The sequence below is a fragment of the Lineus longissimus genome, chromosome 1, assembly GCF_910592395.1.
Source record: "Lineus longissimus chromosome 1, tnLinLong1.2, whole genome shotgun sequence".
Classification (NCBI taxonomy): domain Eukaryota; kingdom Metazoa; phylum Nemertea; class Pilidiophora; order Heteronemertea; family Lineidae; genus Lineus; species Lineus longissimus.
Genome location: NC_088308.1, coordinates 3032754 through 3055328, shown reverse-complemented (window position 1 = coordinate 3055328; position 22575 = coordinate 3032754). Strand labels below are relative to the sequence as shown.

Below are 22575 nucleotides of genomic sequence, written 5' to 3'. Positions count from 1 at the left end.
CTGACCATCTTGACCTTCAAGCTTTGGATCCACTCCAAGGACCTGGACTCTTGTTACAACAATGAGGGGATTCCCGACTAGATATAGGGACATAATAATAGGTTTACAACAGGTGCCTCTGGACATTATCCATAATCATTTCACAACAGATGAACTCCCTCAGGCACATTACGTATTTTCATCTTCTCCAAACTGGCAGAGCTTAACTCAAGTCCTTTGGTTCTTTCCTGAATTCCCCTCTTCTTCAGACACAAAGAGAGGTGCCCAGCCATGAGTTAGAGGTTTGGGCAATACCAAAGACAATATTGCTGGACCAATTTGGCGCATAAAAGTATGCCTGCAGACAAGTCCACAGTCAAACACTTGAGGTGTTGGTGCCACTATTCAGTAGGTTTCTTGAGATCTCCACAGGTACTTGACTTACCAAAAATTAACAAAGAATTTTATTTCATAAAATGGCTTTATTTGTAATATTAGAAAATAGAATCGTAAATTTAAAGTGCAGGAGATTGAAGCATGATTTACAACTACATAGATACTAAAAGCATTGTAAAACAAATATTATGACATTGATACCCTTCTCACTGGAAAATTAGTCACCCCACTAATGTGGGAACTGTAGTTCTGCCAATTTTCAATTCCTGACGTACCTATCGCAAGATAATTGGGAGGTCATGACCTTGCCCGAGAAGGTGATAAGCCAAATAAGACCTTTCCCATAGTGTTGGAAACTGATTCACCAGTGTGTCTTTCACAACTCAAGAACAATCTTCTCACTTGATTGTTAACCACTAACTGCATGAGATGATCATTTCTGGACATTCTGAACAACCCCCTCCCAACGTTGAGGACAGAAGGTACATAGATTTTGACTCTTAACAACTAGAAAGCTCACATCATGTGGACGGATCCTGATAATAAACGAATATACAAAAAGTCTTAAACTGTTGTGAAATGGATGGATTTAAACATGATTGCTCCAAGGTATCGTAAAGGACTACATGTATTAGCAAGAATTAATAAAGACTAGTCTTTATAAATTCTTGGTATTAGCAAACAGTCATATCACATAAAATATGCAATAAATCTAACAAAAAGACCTCGCCATTACAATAAATTGAATACATTTACATCTCAGACAATTGCCTGCTAGCAGCAAACGAATGATATCACAGCATTTAGACATATCACATACACAAAACAAAGCCAATATGGTCAAAATTACAAAGCAACTTATCTTCAGATGGATGAACAATAAGGAAAGGATTTGAACCCATGATCTTGCATTTAGGAGTCTTGCACTCAAACCACTATACCACTCTAAAAACTATCACATGCATATGTCGATGTATCAAAGAGTAATAGTCCACATACCGGTTTTTACTCGGCTAGATTTGGAAGTGCATGCCTTTTTTGCATAGTAATTTTGCACTGATTTATGAATAACTGCATAACATAATTAGAAGAAATGTAACAGCTCTGTCATGATACAAAATACAGTACATGTACACCATATTTAATGAAAGCCAGCTTAGAAATTAAAATAACAAATATTAAGTAATTTATACTTAGTCTGTAGTCTTAGTTTCCATTGGCATTATGAATCATAATGAATACCAGTTTAGAAGGCACCATAACACAGTTCAATTAATTATCTAATAAGTACCAGAACAACATTTTTACAGTCTATGCATGTGCAAAATATTTTGTAAGTGCAATAGCTACTGCAGCCTATGATAAGTTCTCCAGCAGTTCATGAGGTATTAGACTCTAATAAAGTGCTGGTGTTTCTAATATTTACACTAGTATAGATACATTTGAAGAATTTGGTTCACACACAACATTAATGTCTGTTGTATCACAGTGTCCAAGAAAAAGAATGGCATTTATATATTTTGGCAAAGCTCTGCCAACTTTAACTACACTGGGCCTACCTCTATGATGATATACTATAACTAATAACTTTGTTATTGCCAGTGCTCTCATTTGGCGAGACATACTTTACCCTCAGATTGGGCACCGGTAGATATAAGGGCACATCACAAAGGGTAACCTCAACAGGCATAAAACTTTATTTCAGTCACACTTGGCTTGGAATTTAAATATTCACTTCATCAAACTTTGATATAACTCACAATATGATTAATATACCCTTTTTCAAATTTACAAATTTGAGATTCGATCAAAACTTCCTGATGACAAGTTTTCTCTGCCATTCAAATGATAATTGTACAAGGGCACCAGGCATGATGTATGTTTGATCCATAATTTACTCATCTGATACATGATTCTTAGTAAATTAGGATCTAACTACAGACAAATCACCCAAAATGATCTTAATCATTTCCATATTCACTATACCTCTCTTGCAAAACCAGATTACGCCAAAACGTCTCTGGGGCTACGGCCAATATACAATGAACCAGCAAGGGCAAGCTGATTCTTCATGTACATCTGTTGCACGCATGACACCATACAATAGTATTCCCATCAGTGAATGTATAGATATGAGAAAGGATCAAATACAGTTGGACTTGAGACATTCTTCCTCAAAATGTTTATATCCAACAGAATAGCATCCGTATTTAGATCCACTCATCTCCATGTAGAGCCTCATCCCTGATGCTGTCCAAGAAACTTGTGTGATTGACGTCCATCTTTTTCTTTTGTTCTGTGTACTGTTTTCTCTTCTCCTAAAAAAGTCGAAAGAAAGTTGTCTCAATTGTTTTCTCGGCAGTTTTTTAGAGCGATGAACTGAAAAGCCTCTGTGATAAATGATGGCTTAACAATTTATTACATCTAGTGTTACTAATACTCCCGGCAAATTGTATCACCATGCAGGGCTACCTGCAACCAGGCATCTCCTTAGAAGCACTCTGGTGTGGCAGCAACAAGACCTTGACCAGGGATAGTAGCTACAACTTCTAGATCTCTACAATATAGTGCCACCGCCCCATGCACCTGCATAGGCAAATACGATGTGAACCTCTTGAATCTTGGAAAGGAGTTTCAACATCTTAGGGAGAATTTACAAATTCAATGTGAAAAGTTTTTTAGTAAAACGTGAGTTAAAATCACAAAGGCGCAGCAACACACATACTACCCAAAGAGAAAGGATTGTGAATTTGCCAATTTCCAAGTGAGGCGGATGTGTTTGCAGAATATTGTTATGTCTGGTATAGAAGACTTGAGGAACAGGGAAATAAGAGTCAAAGAAGCCTTTTGGTGTATTTCAACATGTCACATAAACAGGGTTTGGAGTGAAAGGAAGCAAACACGGACTTGCATGGGGAACATTGTTATGTCTTGATAGACTGACGGAAAGGGGAAATCTTCTTAAGTATCTGTGTAATAGCTTTTCTCATCAGATGACAATAACAAACAGCATGTATAAACTTAGCAATATTAGTAAACTCTTCAAATACTGTTAATATAATAAAACATTTGGAAAGCAAAGAGATCACTTCTTCAACTCTTTATCGAGGCCAATGTGGACCATTAAATGATCATAATCTCCAAGGTCAAAGGCCAGGAACCGAGACATATGTCTTAGGGCATGGAATGACCCATAGAGTTCGGCAAAAATTAATCATTTCCAACTTATGGATGGTCACTAAGAAGTGATCTCTTCACATTGAACACGGACAGGGTTTTAATCCAGAGGTCAAACATTTTACAATCATATACCTTCAACATTTTGTAGTTTGCCTGAAATCAAGATGGTGTACAATTAAAGCTACACATGGTGTATAATCTACAAAGCATCATGCAAGTGCCATAGTGCAAAGATGTGTCCAAGAAGTAGCGTCAGTTTGAAATGAATGACTTAATTTCTATCAAACATAGATTTGAATTTTCTTCCTCAACTTTTGTCTGGAGAATGACTGTGAGAAATAAAAGTCAAATTCAAGTAGAGGCTAAGTTTTTTCTTTCTTGGACAACACCGTCTGGTGGTTAAAGAAGATAAACAGTTTTTGTGAATGGAACATGCCAATAGAAGATAATACACTGTTAAAACAACCGTTCAATAGGATCAAGTGACATTGTGTAAATTCATGGTGCACATTTTCCAATAAACAGTGAGACTTGCGAGACGTTTTCCATGCCACAGATCAAACTGACCTTAAAAGTTATCATAAAAGTCATCTTTCTGTTTTCAGAGAGGAAAAGAAAGCAGCAATTGAAGCACAGGTGTTTTGCAATGACTGCATGCTACACAGGGAGCAGAAATAAGCTAAGGTTACAGAATGCAGCAAGAATATCTAATGAGACTGGACACCAAAGACGAACCTCTCCCTCCCCTCCACTAAAAAATGTGAGTATAAAAATTCGAAACTGCCCTCTTTACCGACAGGAGAAATGCTGTCCAGTTTTTAGTCGTTCTCATTCAGGCCACTGAAACGCCCAATCATTTTGGCTTAAAAATAGAACTTATGAGCACAGGCGATATCTAATTTCTTTAATCTGAACAGCCAATCTATATCACCAATATCTTCCCCACCCTTGTCTTTTACTCTTTACAACTTTACCCCCACTACCCCCAACTCCATCTTTCACGCCCAACCTACCTGCAGTTCCTCTTGCTGTTTTTGTTTCTGACGTTCAGTGCGTTCCGTATCCGATGCTTCAGACCCTGGGTCAATGCGCGGAGTTTTCTCAGAATCGTCAGAACGAGAACTAACAACTGAGTTTTCCTCATCCTGAACACCAAACAAAACGCAATTAGAAATCAAAGCAAGCAACTAAGCTAGGCAGTTACAAGCATAATGTTGTGGTGCATCATTTCTAATAATCTCATGTAGCTTTGGTTTGTTTTGATGACAGCAAATAGGTTAAAGGAGAAGTGTCAGGTAATGCCAAGCTGACAAGTAGAATAAACACTGAGTTTTTGGTAGAGGACGGTTCTACTAGACTTGTTCCTCTACTAGTTGAAATGAATGAAATGAAATTGTCATTTATATAGCGCCCGTATCACTGGAACAATGTTCACAGGCGCTCATAAGCTTGCACAAACAAATATGTTTTTAAGTCTCTGCGGAAAGTATTGACGTCCTGTGCAGCTCTCAGGGTGGACGGTAGTGAGTTCCACACCTAGTTCATTCAGTTGACAGTTGCATAATACTAATTGTGCCATGTACATTTGTCATTCTACAAGGCAGCTACCCTTTACAGCATGGTGCATCACGTAATGATTGTGCAGAATTGAACGCTTGGCCATGTATTAAAGGAAGGTCAAAACTACTTTTTTATTTAGCTATAACAACGTTTAACTAATATTACATGATAAATTGGTGTTCTACATAGCAGGCTTAGGATTAAAATCAAAGCTTGAATTGATGAAATTGTTTCAAGTACCAGTGAAATAGTTTTGTGTCTTTAAAACATCTGGAAGAAATTATAAACTTCATGAACCAATACTTATACAACAACGTGTCAAAAACTGTTCCAATTTATAAAAATAAATTCTTTCCAACTGATAATTTCCAAATTTATCAATTCATTTTGAGTCTCTCAAGTTCAGTCGCATGTATCAAACAGAGGGAACGTCCAAACTTCACATTTTCAAGTTCCATGTCTGTTACCCATTATAGTATACTGAATAAAATTGTTTTCAACCTCTGATAAATCAAACAAACTAGTTAATTCAAATCAAGTACAACTGAAATACATTATGTTCTTTATCGCATAGAAGAAATCATAAACTACATGAACAATCCTCATATATTTTTTAAGGTGTCAACAATATTCTTGCGATAGAAAGTAACTTTCACTTACTCTAATTCTTTCAAGTTCAGCCTTCTTGGAGCTGCTGGTGCCAGCAGATGAGCCACCAGCCTTCTTTTCCTCAGAAATGGTGCTCATGCTGAAATCAAAGCCAGAACTGGTGAATATGTAGGAGAATGGTCTAAAGACGTGCTTCAAGTAGAAATCCAGTAAAAAGAACATCAACTGCAGAATGCAAATGAGATGACCTTAATCTTTTGTTCTTACGATTTGAACATTGTATCAAATTTCACACCCGCAGGTGATCAATATTCAAACACCACAAATTCTCATGTGTTACCGATCATTCAATCAGTGTGACTGTCAAATGAGTGTGCAATAAGACTAGAGGGTTTAAGTGGCCAAGGCTGCCAACATTTGTCTTACTATTGCCCTTTCTTTTAGAAAGCCACACCAATTTCACAATCACTGTCATGTTTGCACCTAGGTAAAACCCCAAACTGTTTACCACTAATAAAAACATAAAAAGCCACAAAAAGCAACTTACGGAGCTTTCTCACTACTCCTCATCAGAGAGTAACCACTCTTGGGATCCTGTTTCTCCTTCTTGACTGTACGCAAGAAGTTGGCCAAATCCTGGTGACCATATTCCTCGGCCAGTTCCAGGGGCGTGCGCTCCATGTTATCCTCTGCATCGAGGTCAGCGTCGTTCGAGACTAACCACTTACAAGTCTCCAGGCGTCCACTGGAAAATGAATTTGTCGAGGTTCAGCATTTTTCAATTATTCAATTCTCCTCAGAACTCGAGCTGGCTCATCTAGCTTTTCAGCAAAATACGGAAACTAGCTTACTAATCTCTGCAGCCAGTGCATGAACTTGGCAACATAATCAGTAATATTGGACTCAGCCCCTGTCTCCTTAAAAACTGTGCTCCTTGATATCAAAAAGTACCCCAATCAGAACCAGGAGAATTAGTCTAACAAGGGTTAATAGACAACTGGCGAAGTTCCAAAAACGAAATCAAGTTTCAGTGTAAGTTGGGTGGATTGAATTCTATGGACAGTGACCTTTTGTTATTTTTTGAGAAAACAGCCGATCTCCAAAATGTTTGCACTAGAGATTATGTCGTCAATATCCTGCTAATATTCCATCGTCATAAAGACTGGCTTCTGGCAATGTGCAAGTAAAAGACAATGACCTCAATACATATTCGTCTTTTTCTGATTGACACAAACACGGTAGCATTAATTCAACAATATCATGGCGACAAAAATACTGAGATCTACAATTCACCTACCTCATAGATGCAAGATGAAGTGGTGTCTGCTTGTCTATGGATTCCGGATCAACCGTAGCTCCCATTGCAGACAATGTCTGAAAATACAAAAGTTGAGCAAAATGACAACAAGAGAGAACAAATTTGGCAGGTTTAAAACGGAGACGAGAAAATGAAGGGCATGAACTGATGACCCTGTGACCTTACATTGTTACTGGGCTCCTATACACAGTACAGTGCAACAGCGTCAAGTGCAACTTGCAAATACAGCTATGGGTATGAGGAAATCCAAAGTCTGCAGGTTGTGATTGTACATTGTCCAGATCATTTCAGACCAAAACTATTCGGTGCAACCAATATGATTCCACATGCTAGTCCCTTTAACCTACCATAACACATTGTGTATGTCCATTCAGTGCAGCCACGTGGACAGGGGTGTACCCAGTGGGTGTCTCAGCATTCAGATCGGCACAGTTGATCGCCAGCCACTTCACAAGTTCTATGTGTCCAAAGGCAGCAGCAAGATGGAGGGCAGAGGATCCTCTTTCATCCTTGGCACTGGAAAGAAATTTTCAAATATATAAAGAGGGGAAGAAATAGGGAAATACTTGTGTACTTAATACAAGCCCCTAAGAACAGTGCAACGTTTCTATAATCCAACAAGGCAACATCCGCACGAGAAGGCACAGAGGCCAAAATCACTATGAATGATTGACTGCGGCATTGGCATGTCATAGGACTTCTGCAGCTCCAGAATACAGTTTCCATACATCCATACGATCTATTTACTCAATAAGTTTGATGCAACTCCCTGAAACCCTCCTCCCCTTGCTGCCAAACACTACTCACTCAATAAGCTCTGGTTTATGATTGACGAGGACAATCACACGCCTCAGATCTCCGATCTTTGATGCCTCGTGAATACAGGCACCGTGTGAGATTTTGCTCTGTTCTTCCTCCAGATGGCGGGCCTTCTCATCTTCAGATCGGCGAGCGGCATTAACACCAGCCTAGACAAACAAATGAAACAGACTGACTATCACACACTACTTTCCTGAACATACTCTTCTGATGCATTTTAACAAGAAAGGTCTATCAGAGAAATGGGGGGTGTCAATAGCAAATAGGTAGTGTTATTTTTTCAAGCCCTGTGGTTCCATTGGTCACTTTATGATTCCAGATACTGGGTTCAGTCATTTTAGGGAAAGGAAGAAGTAAGTTGTTATCCGATGTATTGGTGTGATAGAAAAATTAGTGAAAGCTTGATTCGTACAATTGCTTCATAATCGAGTGTGTGAATCGTTTTCAATATCTGTGGGAGATTCACTCAGTGAATCTTTCGAGTCCAGATATGCAATGACTCCTACCTAGAAGGGTGTAGACCCATCCCCCACGTGCTGGCTAAGTGTTTCCATGAGCAGGGGTCCCACAGAATCTGTTTGGAGGTGCTGCTAATGAGTGTACTAATGCAAGGGTTTTAACTACTGGGACTTTCTGCCCTAATCTCCTAACCACCGACTTTCAAAGAGGGGAAACAAAGGCACTATTGAAATGAGCACTGCCAGCACTTTGACAGGGACATCACAATTCTGGGTTCAAATATGTTAAAGAGTGTAATTGAGAGGTGACTCATTAAGAACTCAGAAGGCCTATTGGCCATATACGTATCAACAGAGAAGTAGTACAATGTATTAAATCAAGACTGATAAGATATCTGCATGTGGCAAAAGTCAATCGGAATAGGAATTATTGGAAAGAAGAGGGTTCACTCAAAGAAAGTGTAATTTAGAGTAGTACTATCAAATAACTGGAAGAAACATTTTATTAGGATAATCAAAGGGAGTTAGAGGCAACAGTGTATGACGCGGGACTGAAGGCTGATTTCATCTTCTTTCTTTACTGAGTTGTGATATTTCCTTTTACTTTCAAATGATGGCTCTCTCAAAGTGAGTGACATAAAAATTCTCTCAAAAATTGATCAAGCGAAAGATGACCATTTGAAGGCAAGGTCTCGATGATATTGTACATCCATGTCTTGATCTAATTTGTTTAATTCTTCCAGTAATAATGAAATCAGCCTTCATTTTGTGTGGTCCCATGATCAGGAACAGAAATAGGAGAAAACCTGTGCTCGGACACAGGCTGTCACAAAACAGACGGCAAGCTGTTATCTCTTTAGAGAAAATAAAACATCACCACAGACAAAGTTCGGCCTGTTTGTTTACCTTCTTAGACGAGCGTTTCTTTCCCTTTTTCTAGAACAAATAAAGAGGGGCAAGGCATTTCATTATGTTTCACAGTTATGAGACTCTAGAGTGTGATCGAGAAACTACAGATGTGAACTATGGACTTGTTTTGATAAAGTCCTGCAATATCTGAATTCAGAATTCATACGAACTCAAAATTAATCCATTGCAGATTTAAGCATGTTTAGAGGGTCGAGGGTACCTATACATACTTTAGCAGTCTCTAGTACAGACACTTTTTAGGCTGACAAATGTTCACTTGATAATGATACTGAAAAGGTTTCCTGAACACAAAAAAAACACTTTCAAATGCCAAGTTAATTTAAAGTGTCAAATTCTGGACTGATATTGGTGTGCTTGATATAGCAGGCCACCCTGGTATGGAGGGCAGGTTCCACTGTCTTGAAAAGGTTAGCCATAATTACCTTGAATCCTTCCATGTAATCATCAGAATCTTTCTTCTTGTCCTTCTTGCCCGATTTCTCCTTGACACTCAGGGTAGGTTCCTCGATGGGCATCACAACGGGTACATCACTACTACTGTCATCATTACCCGCCTTCTCATCAGATCTGGACGAAACCTGAGCTTTATTGGACGAAAAATCTGTAATGGGTTTCGAACTTGATTGAATGGTTGAAGACTTTGCCGAGCTGGATGGTTCTTTTGTCCGCAGAGTGCTTTCACTTCGTATGTCGACCCTTGCGATATCACTCTCAGTCTCCGTATCGGATGAAGTTTCTGAATTGAAATAGGCCGTTGCTCCCAATTGTTTGTTGCTGTGGCCAGCTTCGATGCTTGTATAGGACGAGGTGGATGAACGACGACTTGAGACAGAATAGTTTGTCTCGCTCTCCGTGAGCTCAGAATCTGGAGGGAGAAAGAAAGAACACACTTTCATCAAAGGTTTATGATATTGCACCACAGCTTCAGCTTACTTTAAACCCATTTATTGTCATGGCCTTATATGATCCCGAAAACATTCTTTTGAGATTCTGCTGCAATTTATTTCGGCGATAGGATGTATTTTCATTTCTACATATCAACTGCAGAAGATATCTACAAAGAAAGTATGTGAAGGTAGTGTTTCACTGCCATTAAGAGACAAGGAAAGGTGAAATGACTCTAAAAGTGATCAACTTGTGTTTGCCCTTTTTGACATTCACAGAAACTAAAGTATCCGATGAGAAAATCAATCACAAAAATGGAGAGAAAAAACACTTTTCATACACACGAAATTTCACAACATGCAAAAACAAGTGATAAGATTATAATTCTGAATCTGTGAGATCAAATAGATTTACCAGAACTACTCAGATTGCTTGATATGCTAGTGTACAGACTACTTGAAGTACTTGATGAGAGTCTGTCAGATTCTGTGGTACAAAAAAACATGATATTTCAACTGAGTTTTATTTACATGACTACAGGATCCTATCGAAGCTGTGGACTGGAATAACAACTTTCAGGCTTAACAGATAAGCCAGAGGCAGAGCCACCTCTTGGGAATCATTGGAATTTAAGTTTTATGATCTGGTTCATCACTGAGATGCAACTGAACACAGTTTTTTTCATCTAAAGAAACCTGAAATTCTTAGGAAATGGAGTCTGCAGAAAAAAGTCAATTAATACACCTCAATTATCAAATCCTGATCTCCTCAGCTGGAGAAGGGGTATGGTGGTGTTTGACACAGATGGAAGTCGACGTAACGATAGCTTTTAGCGATACATCTATCCGCTTACCTGGAGGAATGTTCCGTGTGGTGTCCACAGGGAAGTATCGCTTCGTCTTGCCGTCCTCATCCCTGTACGACAACCAGCGTTCACAACGACATCTGTAACTGACTCGTTCATGAAGATCGTTGACCGTGCAAGTGTCGAGGTACCAACCAGAACCTAATAAGATGGAGATATTCAGAATGACTGCTAGCCGACATCAGCAGAAATGAATAGACTAAGGTCCAAATCTGAAGTTGGGACCATTAGTGCAGTAGATATAAGGGCAAACCCAGGGCGGCTTTATTTCCTTTAAACTGCCCCAAGATGATCAGTTGAACCATACCTACCCAATTCAGTCCTGTTGTGACCAATCCGTATTTTCTTAATCTCACCGACATGGAAGTATGTGAAGTGAAACTCGTCTTCCTGCAATCATCAAATTCAAAGATCAGAACGTGGACAGTTTGAAAATTAAGCAAAATGGTTCCATTATCTAAACAACGAATGTTCGTTTTCAAGAGGATGAACATGGCCAAATCCAAAGGACCTGATCAAACACCAGAGCATGTGCTCATGAACTGCCCACTCTGGGACACTGAGAGACTGGCCACATGACTGAACAGTACAACAACGGAGACTGAGCTATGGGGATCAAGGGAGGAACAAGAGACAACAGCGTATGAGGTTCATATTGAATAGCCAAAGAAACGAAAAAAACTTACCTGGCCTTTAACAAATTTACATTTATGATTCTTAGATTCTCCTAGCAGTATCTCTTCCGATCTTCCCTTTGTTCCATACAAGGTAATGAAGACGTCTGCTGTAGTACTGGCACCAAGCTTGCTCCCAGTTCTCACATATACCCTGTATTTGGCCTGGGGACCAGACATTACTATCCTTTCCATCTGAAAAGACACACGCCTTAATGAAAGCAAACTAAAAACACCCAGCTTACCCTATTATATATGAGCGAGATCATCTGAATGTATCTATCATAGGTCTGTTTTCTGTAGTCCCATTCCTTATTGTCACCTTCAGCGGTTCAGCTTCATTCAAACCTTATCTCAATTGGAGGCTTCAAATCTTTGTTAATCAAGCTCTCACAGCCATAGAACTGAAAGCGTGATGTGAAAGTCCTGAGAACAGATCATCCACACAATGAGGCAGTCTTTAAACAGGTCCTGTTCAGAATGAATGGATAAGTTTCATCCCTTCTTCACACTTACCTGGTCGTATTCATCCAAAAGTTTCCCCTCAGTCTGCACAGACGCATCTTCTCGGGTCTGGGTCCCTTGGTTCTCCAAGGGGTCAGCAAGGGGCTTCCTCCTTAGGGCAGATCTTGGTCTCCGTTGGGGGGCAGGGTGCACAAACTTGTTCTCAACAGGCTGGCCATCCTGGCGATCTAACTTTTGGATTTCTTTTCTGAAAGTACAAAGTATTTGTTGTAAAGACAAAATCGTTCCTATCATTTCTATTAAGAGGATGCAGTGCCCTTTTTCGTTGCTGAAAGAACACTTTTCAAATTGATGGCATGCTAAGCTGTATACTCCATACATAAAGTCAGATAGACTTTTTCAAAGTACCTGTGACCAGTTTATTTCCTAACATATTTGTAGCAATAATCCTATAACAGATATCAAGTCATGAAATTTACCTCAGCCAAGCAGCCATTGGTTGGCTCCCAGATCCAGCTCCAGGGGACTGCGAGAAGCCACTGTCATCAAGTAGGTCACTATCGTCTTTACTCTGAAAGGCAAGGGGTTATTTCATTTTGTGTAGTCAATTTTCTGTTTCTAAGTAATATCACTGAGTCCCACCATGTATGCTTCTGGCATTGGTATCATGATATGCACCAGTCATCCATCTGTTCAAATTGAACACAAATTCTTCAACCGGAATCCCCCTCTCTTGATATACATACAGGGGAGGCATTTGGTATCAGGAGGAGTGTGTTCAGAGCCCCGCAATTGAAAGCTTTATAGTAAAACACAAAGTTGAGGGAAGAAAAAAAGTAGGCCTATTTAAATCAAAAAGCAAACAATCAAAAGCATTCCACAGCCTCACACAACAATAAGACATTTTCCTTGCAAAACAGACAACTACCATGGACAAGACTGCACTAACATGAATAATACATTACAGCAACTAAGTGCTTTCCCTGACTTGATAATGATTCATGAAGAACACGTTGGCTCAGGACATTCAACACAGTCAGGGAAGACACTGGCAACTTCGCTAATGTTTCACACACCAGAAAACATCAAAACTTGTCTACTGTTTTACCACCAAAAACCTCTTAACTTATTTCTACCATTTCTAAAAGCACTGTACCAGCCATTCACACCAGATATTATTTCACTCACGTCATCCTCATCCAGAACTGGCACAATGTAATGCGAGCCAGGGCGTAAGTGTATGTCCGGCAAAAGTTCATGGTAGTCATGGGCATGCGAGAAATTAACCGCCTGTTTTTGTTGAAAACAAGTAGATATGAACTTCTATCAAATCTAAACTTCAAAACCAATCTATCATGAAACCTTCCAGGAAAATGAGCTGCTCAATCAGAACTGTGACCTGAGTAATGCCGACCAGTACCCACTTATACACCTGAGAGGAGTAAGAGACCAGCCTGAAGTCTCACGCCAACAGTTTGGATCAAATCAGTGACCTCATGACCACTAGTCAGAGACCTGGTCAAGCCACTATACCACTGCAGCTTCTTACACAAAGGCTCCTTACTCCAGCTTATTACAATGATGATTTCAACTGTTCAATGCACATATTGGGATTTCGAAAAATAAATTTTTTCCCCGCCTATCATGTGACATACCTTGCGTTGCACCATCTTCCTCCCATCAATATCATGAGACGGTCTAGTGTATGCTGCCTTGGCAGTCGATGGTCTTTTCACTCTCAGGTGTGGTAACCCTCCATTTGCGCTGCTGCTACGTGAGCTCTTGCCGCTCTTCATGTCATAGGTTTCCTGGGGAAATAATCATCGCATAGCTATATATAATGCAATCAACAACTTTTTTTAACCAGTTTTATAGAGTTACAGAATCAGTTTGAATTTTTCTGGGGGGGCACTCATTTTACTTTCGTTTTGATATGTCGACCTACTTTAGAGTCCAGAAATGTTTACATGTAACCATAGGAACCAACTATTCATGAAAGGTTCTGTCCATGAAGTTGATGGGAACCAATGGTTGCTAAGGACTTCACCATTATAAACAAAGGTGATCATTAGTAACCAGACATGAATCCATACAGCTTTCAATTAGAGTGCATGTCTCTTGTAATCTTTACAACACCAATGGCAGTTGTGGCAAAGCTTTCGTGTCGAATTCACAGCACAACTGGATCAGCTTTCACGAAATCATGTGGCCTTTGTAACTTGTCTTAATGGTGAAACTATTGGCACTGGCTGGATGAAATGAAAATGGTTTGTGCCCCATGCACCAGGTGAAGTAGAGGGGGGTGCTTTTTAGAAGTAAATGATTTCATGAGGCTTGTTGACCAGTATGTGGCTGGAGGAGTTCTGCTTGATGGAGGCTTTTGGCGATATATATCGAATCTGTATGGCTTGTTCATTGACAGATTGAGGCATGTAATAGATATCTATCCTCAGCCCCCACAAGCTTTGAATTAACATGAAGTGATGGACAGTGTGACAGGCAGTCTCTGTTAACATTAGTATCACTCAAAAACCATTTGATTATGCGTTGATTAGAAACTAAGAACCTACCGTAGCTAAAAGTAATTTTGTTGCAACATTTACCAGCCTCACTGCCTCGCCTTTTGAAATGGTGTGAGGGGCGACAGATCTGAGAAGGGGGTAGCCACCATTGTAGGGCCTGCAATATGATGAGTACAAAAAGTCAAACATTTCATTATCATAAGCGTGTACATGTAGCTCAAACAGATTAGGAAATGAACGGAAACCTGCATGTTCTTCTTCTTCTCAGGTGTCTACTCTACTACAGTTGGGCCCCAAATGGGATTTTTGGTATAGTTGTCAGCTCAGTTTTCTCCTCAAGCAAACCCAATCTTATCCCACTCCCGTCTGAATAATACACCCATGGTTTGATTCATGATTAAATAGAATCCACTTTCATTTGGGTGGTTGCCCCGAGACACACCATAATCCTATAGAAAAGACTTAACCAGTTTACTTGTACTGTTAACTACTTTTAGATTTTTTTTTGGGTGGCCACCTTTAAGAGCTACTGAAATGTTTGGCATACATAAACAGAAAAAGAGTGAAGTATTTGGTCTTCTCAATTGAATTTTTATGTTTATTTGAGAAACAAAATGGGCTTGATACATGTCAGTGCCGTCCTCTCCACAACAAAAGGAATGATATACCGTCATTAAATCTTGCCACTGAAATTCCCGCCACGCAACTTTTTGCTTTGAATTATGACACCTTGGTCAAAGGTGTTCCTTGCAATCAGTTTAGTGTTCCAGTCCTGCTATTCAAGTTGCTATAGCAGTGTTGCCCTTTTGAAATTGAAGACTTTGACAGGAGGCAATCAGACTACTCACTTCCTCTTTTTCCTAAGTGAACCAGTCCCATGTCCTTGGTATTCCACCCGAAGTTTCCGACCTCTTGGCGTATGGTAGTATGAATACTCGGGCATGGTGGGGTGCTGAAAGTATACGTTCAATTGGTAACACTATGGAATGACAATGTAAATTAAACCTTTCAATGCACTTATATAGTGGGCAGCATTAAGTTTATTAGAAAACGGATTAAGGTGTGTTACAGGAAAAAGAAAACACTTTTTTAGGAATATTAGAGGTGAAAATATTATTTCGTCATTAACCCTCACATGCCAGCAATATTTCCTCTGATTAATACAATACAAGGTCAACAAAGTCCAGACTTCAGTTTTCGATTCGTCTTTTTTATATAAATCGATGTAAAAAATTATTCATATGGAGTACTACTGTGTGAAAGAAAACAGTACTCATCACTTCTTGCAACCAATTGAAGAGGGGCACACAAACATTTAACCTAGGTCATTGCCTTTGGCAGAGTATCGAATGAATGGCTCAAATCAACATTGAGGTAGCATTATTCAGATACGGTTAAGTGCAGTTCCTGCTGGTAATGCGAGCTGGTTCAATGTTATTCATTCTGAAACGGTAACACCTAGCGCACAGCAGACAGGTGATTTCTATCACAGGTGATTTCTATCACTGTCTGCAGGGAAAACTGGGTGGTCTCTGCAAAGGACCTAAACATAAATTCCTAGCTAAACACATTTCTGGACAGCAAGATATGTTCTGAACTTCATCACCTGCAGCCCTATAGGTTTTTCTCCGGCATCACCCAGCAAAATATGAGCCAATATTCTTCATGCTTGCTCACAGTCTGACTGACATAAACAACATGAAAGATACTAACTTGGCTCTACCACATCAATATGTGAACACAGTAAATTAGTAATTAACCTAACGAAGATGTAATCATGGTACATGTAAATAGAAACTGATAATCAATCACAGGGAGTGGGGACATCAAATTTTCAGAGCTTGTAGGAGTCACATTACTTAACACAAGACATGCCAAGTTGGGTTTTTCTGTCTTCCAAAAAGGTTTATAGGACACCAGCGGTATCAAAACAAGCCACGGGAACACTCAGTTTAGGATTTCAATGACTGCTTTGATTCCTCTGTTGTAGAACAGATCAGGAGGAGACAGCAATTTGATTTTTATCACAGGATCCACAATGCAAAGCTTTTCTATCTTTGTGGCTATAATCGTGAGACTGGATGGCAAAATTACACTGCTTGCCCCTAAATATACCCTTTCAAAAGATGCTTTAAGCAACCAGGGTGCATTGTCCCCCTTCTCTATGAAAATTGATTTCTCTGTACAAAAGTGACAATCCTGAAATATAACAATGGAGTATATCTATGATACAAATAAAAGCAAGCAGAAACTTGTGAGTCCTACCACCTTGGTTAGCTGAATGCATGGCAGTATGCTGATCTGATGAAAATGTTTGGCAGGGGCACAGTGCGATGATATTTGTATGAAACGCATGAAAAGTTAATCTCTCTTTGAAGAGAAACCCCTGCTTCTATTCTATCTAACAACCAGAATTCAATCTTTCCCAAGTTAAATGTCCTCGGAATTGAAGCAAAAAACCACTTTTCACCAATGATGTCAGTCAAGGAAATTTTAGACAATTTCTGACTACTTTCTGAGTACTGTCGAAGGCCACAACACAACATAAATATTAAATTAGAGAAGATAAGAGAGTTCACTCTTTTCGTTTCAATGTCACATACCAAACTTGACAAAAGTTCAACAAAAAAACTTCTGTCTGATTTGATTATTTTCATCCCAGGCCAAACTCGTTCATCCCTGATCAGCATACAACGTAAAAATGAGTGAGTGATATTTCTACATATGCAGAAGCTGATGTGGCCAAATCATCCGGCCTTTACCTTGAGATAGGGATCCTCTTCCGTCTTTTGTTGGGACAAATAGCGTTTCTACACATTCGAACACAGCAAAGAGACATGGTGTTAGCATGCAATTGATGAAATTAATAAATACAAGCGATGAAGATGACTCGGAATCATCTCATAATCATGATGATAGATAAAGTAGTTAAAGCCCTACAGTGTTCGTTCCTATCTTTACATTTGTATTTACTTGTGGTTCGATTATAGCTAGTGCCATTTTCTACCACCAGGTAACAACAATAGTCAATCTGTGTGTACATGTAGATGTATACAGTTATGGCGAGACAAGTTACACATGTTACACGTGTACTACATGTTGATGTAAGTGAATGAAATGTGTAATAGAAACCAAGTTTTAACCAAAAAAAATCACATAATGATTTTTGGACCAATTAGAACGTCGTCCCTGAATAATGGATGTATCACTCACCAAAAACTGCTTCTCTTTTTTGTAATGTTTATGAACTAGTAAATAATATTGCAGAATATAATCCATAATATCCTATTAGAAGTTCATGTATGAAGTACTTCAGAACTACACATACCAGTGGTTTCAAATTTACACCGCGCCGCTATTGCCCACTGCTAGTCACTGGTATAAATTTACATCGTTCTAGCACTGATATGAATGATATGTTAGGCTTATTTCAATGCCGGTAGTAGATCTTTCATGCCCTAATGGCCTAAGCCCACCTTCAAGACAAGTTAAGTAGGAACATTATTGATATACTGTGCATACCAAAAACAGGCCAAATCCTTCCAGTTGAACGCAAGAATGATTCCTCTGTTCATTATAAATTGGCCAAGTAAAAACCCCTCTTTTACGGCCTTCAAAGCCTCATAGTTCAAAATCGGTATTAAGGTCATTCTGTCACAAGCAGTCCCCACCAAAACTTGGATTATGTCAGCAGCACCAACTTATTCATTCATTAATGATGTCTCGTAGAGCAACAACAAAGTTTGGAGTTAGATGTAGAATCCTGTATCTGTGCCTGAGTGGCAATAAAACACCCTGGTTACAATGCTTCCTTTTTAATCCATGTGTTGTTTGGTGAGACAACTAATACTATCCTTAAACCCAACAGCCTTCCTAATTTACAATATGCATCCACAATTTACTCACCAAGAGAGGTTTCTGCTTGCATTGGTACAGAAGGGGCTTCTTCTTGCATTTATACAGGAGTAAATATGATGACATGACTCTGAGGAGAGTTTGAAAATTACAAGTTCTTGCTCAAGTTATCCAAGATTGAAAGCAAGAAGATCCAAATTCGTCAAATGGTGAAGAATTCCAACTGTTTTCCCTGCACAGCACATAGTCCTAATCATATATGATCCTACTCAGGTTATACTATTTGATATATCTCAGATTTACCAACTGAACTATTTTCAAAGAACTTTTCCAAATATACCATAATATCTTAAACCAATATTAATGTTAAGTAAATTGTCGGAAAGATGCCCTATTCACTATTTTGTTGTTATTCATTAATAACATCGCACTCAAGATAGCCTGCTGTTTCTTCATAGTAGGAGGAAGACAGTTTAATTTTTTCTAAACGGCTTCTAATATTAGATGTCTTTTTAATAAATACTGCTTATTGTTGAACAAGATAAAAGCTTGGTTGACTCCAATGAGTCTAAAAAACCTCTCCACAAGGTTTCACCTAGGCATTGATGATGTTTTACTATCGATAATTTGGTGCAAGCGCGTCACTAATTTCTTCTAGAGGGAGGGATTATCTACCCATCATACTACAATTCTAAGGTTATTCATATTTTTCAGGTTCAATAATATTTACAATGTTAATTTTTAACAGCCTAAAGTAAAAATGCTAATAGCTTGAGGGTAAAGTCAAGTTAAACTCAGTTTCAATGCTCGAAATGACACTTCAGATTTCATCTCGAAAATGACTGGTGATGCACAAAAGAGGACAGATGCATGCAAAAACCATCACGAAAGTTGTTTCCATGCCAATGAATGACAACGATGACAGGCCTAGCACTATGATTTATATGATACGTACCACAAAGTTGGAATCGTCCATGTATCTTGTGACTAGTGATCGGATTTGATCTTGTCTTTCTGCCTTACCCTCGGGCTGGAAAAACGAGAAGAAAAAAAACTCCCAAAGTTAGAAATATTGAGACAAGTAAAAGCTCACATATGGTAGCTTTTGAATCATGCTCAAGATTAGGACATGCTCTAACCTCATGTCATTCATAGCCCTGGCCAAGTGGTGCTGCTAAACTACTAAAAAGTTGAACATCAATATGAAAGTTTCTCCTTTTTTTCTTCTCCTTTTCATCTTTTCAATGAATAAAATAATGTAAGCCTTAATATTTTCCATGTACTTTTGGCAGCCACACAAAAAGTACTTCAACTTCAAGTGCTTTGATCAAGGAAATGTACACTCTTGACCCTGACATACAAATAAGAGAAGTTTGTCCACTCCATGTCTTATGTCAACAATCTTGCATTACCATTATCTTGACTATGTAGATTAAGTATTAACTATAGAGTAGAAACCCACTGGCCAGAATTACAAATTTGCAGCAGAAAATCAATATTGCATAGCCACTTCAAGTCACGTTTCTGATGATGTGGATACCCTCAACAAACACATCGTTACTATCATACTAAGGCTAACCTAGTAATACACTGTTGATGAAGTGTATCTATATATGTCAAAATCATCCAGCGTACATATATCAAAACAGGAGTGATTAACAGTGGGCCTCCAGAGTATTGATGTTTATGTCTATATCTAGTCTTCCTATGTTTAGGTCCTGAACCACTGATCCGGGCCATTGAGCCCCAGAAAACAACAATGCCATGAATGCTAAGATTGCCGTCTAATAATGGTGGCTAATGTCTGCCCGCAGATCAAAACTCACACTCCATGCTCCCCCCACCAAACCCAAATTTTTCATCTGCGGTCCTGGGAGGATACCTTTTGCTACCACCTTGCATTGACCATGCGTTCCTAGAACCGCTATAAACATAAAATACATTTGTAGTGGCCTCTTGCCTAGTGTACTTTCCTATCTCACTTGTTACAGACAATTTCTCTATTTCAGAATAGAAAACTCGGAAACCCTAATCGTATTGGCCTAGCCATAAGAATGTGATCCCTTTCTGAAGAGAACATGTAATGAAATTCCTACAGAAGGTACAATGAGTTAGAAGGCCTACACTTCTTATAAGACTTACATGTATAATACATTACTTCAGGATCATTTTCATTTCCCTTTGTGGAATGCACATGTCAAACAAAAACATATTTAACAATAACCACAAATTTTTGTGTCAGATCAATTTAAAATCCACTTGGGCAAAGTAGAAGATACAATAGCCACATGTAATTGGATGCCATGATATGGGAAAAAGAATCTTGTATCCAAAGGGGGAAAACCTTATTGCCATTTCAGCTGGATACCCCTGCCCCCCCTCGGTCAGACGGCAGCATTTTGTTTTGAAAAAATGTTTACAATACTTACACATTTCATTTGTGTTAAATTTACTCTAACTTTGAGTGGACTGAAGTATTTTTTGACCGGCTTATCATGTAGACCATCATATTGGAGGGTTGAGCGCTAAAAAAGAGAAAAGAGAGACTCTTTAGATAAAAGAAGTTCAAGCCATCAATTAGGCAGATTTCAGCAATCTCAAAAATATCAGGACATGTCATATAAACTGGCTTTTGCACCACCTGTAACTTCGCATGTCCTTTTTTGCCATTCCATTGCGTCGTTGACGTCATGATGTCGGATGTTAAAAAGATAATGTTATGATGTAAAGATTTCTTTTTGAGAAAAACTCAAATTTCAACTTTTAAGTTTGCAAAATTTGCAAACATGCAGTCAAGCAGTGTTGTTCTATAGTTCTTCTGAGCATTTGTAGTAACAGCCTGTCTCAAGCTCCACCCATGACCTAACCGACATGTGCAATGCCGGGTACAGAACAATACAACTCCCACTACCAAGAAGACGTCAACTTCTTCAATTCATACTCACTGCTTTCATCGGTGGATGGTCCATCGTAGGCGAATACGGTCCTGTAAGATCAAAACCATCTTCGAGCCGTTTCACTTCGAAGTAGTGTTTTCTGCAAAAACATATAATAGTATCATACTCTTTGTACACCGAATGACTAACTATATACATGCAGTACATGGCCAAATGGTATCTATGGCGACAAAAACTATGGTGATGAAGAGAGGACAAAAAGACGACAACCAGATTGATAAAATAAGTGAAAACTCAGCGAAACCTAACGACACGTTATGTCTCGTTCACACAGTGCCCAATGCACGAATATGTTGGATGAATGCCGGCTGGGAGTAGTGGTGGGATAAACTGGTGAAGACTTGACTTGATTGTTACCATACATCAATCATAGGCACAACAACAGACCAAGGGCATAGCGCAACCACCACATACGCTTAACAGCATCACCTGACTGTCACTGCAGTGAAAAGATGACATCACTATATTATAGGAGGCCTACTATAGATCCATGCACTTAATTGATTGGGAACAACATTCATAGTGTTGGCTGTCGTCACATCACCATACCATGCATTTTTACATAACTGTAACGTGACGTGACGTCTCCATAAACACTGTTCCCAATCAACTGCATGGATCTTTAGTACAAAAATATTTGTACGTGTAGGCCTAGGGCCCGGTTCATGATTTGACAGTCACAATCATGACATATTTTGAGTCATCGGCCTATTACTTACAGTTTTTGAGACACCGATTTGATAACTGCTTCTGACGACATGTTTTTTTCCTTCTCTATTTACCGGTCAAGTCAATTATCACACTTAATTTACACTTGATTGCTTATTTATCACACATTTCCCAAGTTCTAATTCATGTTTCAATGTGTTTGCTCCTGTTGTTTAGGTGCCCAACAACACACGTACTATAAACACTTCCCTGCGCCAGACGGGCACCTGCTAAAATAGTTCATCATTGAATTTCATTCAGTATTCAATAAAAATCTTTTAACATTCAGTTTTTAAGAAGAAGTCCAGTCAATTTGAATTTTTCTGATTTTCAACTTAATAATAGTAAACTATATGAAGTGTTTTTGATCTGTTTCATTAGTAACCATATCGTTC

The 22575-nt window shown here is 38.9% G+C and overlaps 1 protein-coding gene across 8 annotated transcripts; it reads right to left on the bottom strand.

The window, feature by feature from the left end:
- Positions 1-441: 441 nt before the first annotated feature.
- On the bottom strand, positions 442-22353 carry LOC135484949 (uncharacterized). Of its 8 annotated transcripts, XM_064766662.1 has the most exons (23): positions 22192-22353; positions 21461-21551; positions 20945-21040; positions 19471-19545; positions 17423-17470; positions 15509-15612; positions 14709-14817; positions 13794-13946; positions 12618-12709; positions 12190-12385; positions 11686-11868; positions 11311-11389; positions 10988-11140; positions 9672-10114; positions 9226-9255; positions 7850-8010; positions 7390-7558; positions 7022-7098; positions 6272-6469; positions 5776-5863; positions 4569-4700; positions 3688-3708; positions 442-2693 (listed from the first exon to the last, which is right to left on the bottom strand). In XM_064766662.1, the coding sequence occupies exons 1-23, from the start codon at positions 22230-22232 to the stop codon at positions 2586-2588; spliced, it is 2847 nt and encodes a 948-aa protein (XP_064622732.1). In that variant the 5' UTR covers positions 22233-22353; the 3' UTR covers positions 442-2585. The 8 variants fall into 8 exon arrangements, with proteins under 8 accessions (XP_064622732.1, XP_064622772.1, XP_064622741.1 ...); XM_064766702.1 differs by lacking the exons at positions 3688-3708; positions 4569-4700 and adding an exon at positions 5356-5385; XM_064766671.1 differs by lacking the exon at positions 3688-3708.
- Between the last annotated feature and the right edge of the window lie 222 nt (positions 22354-22575).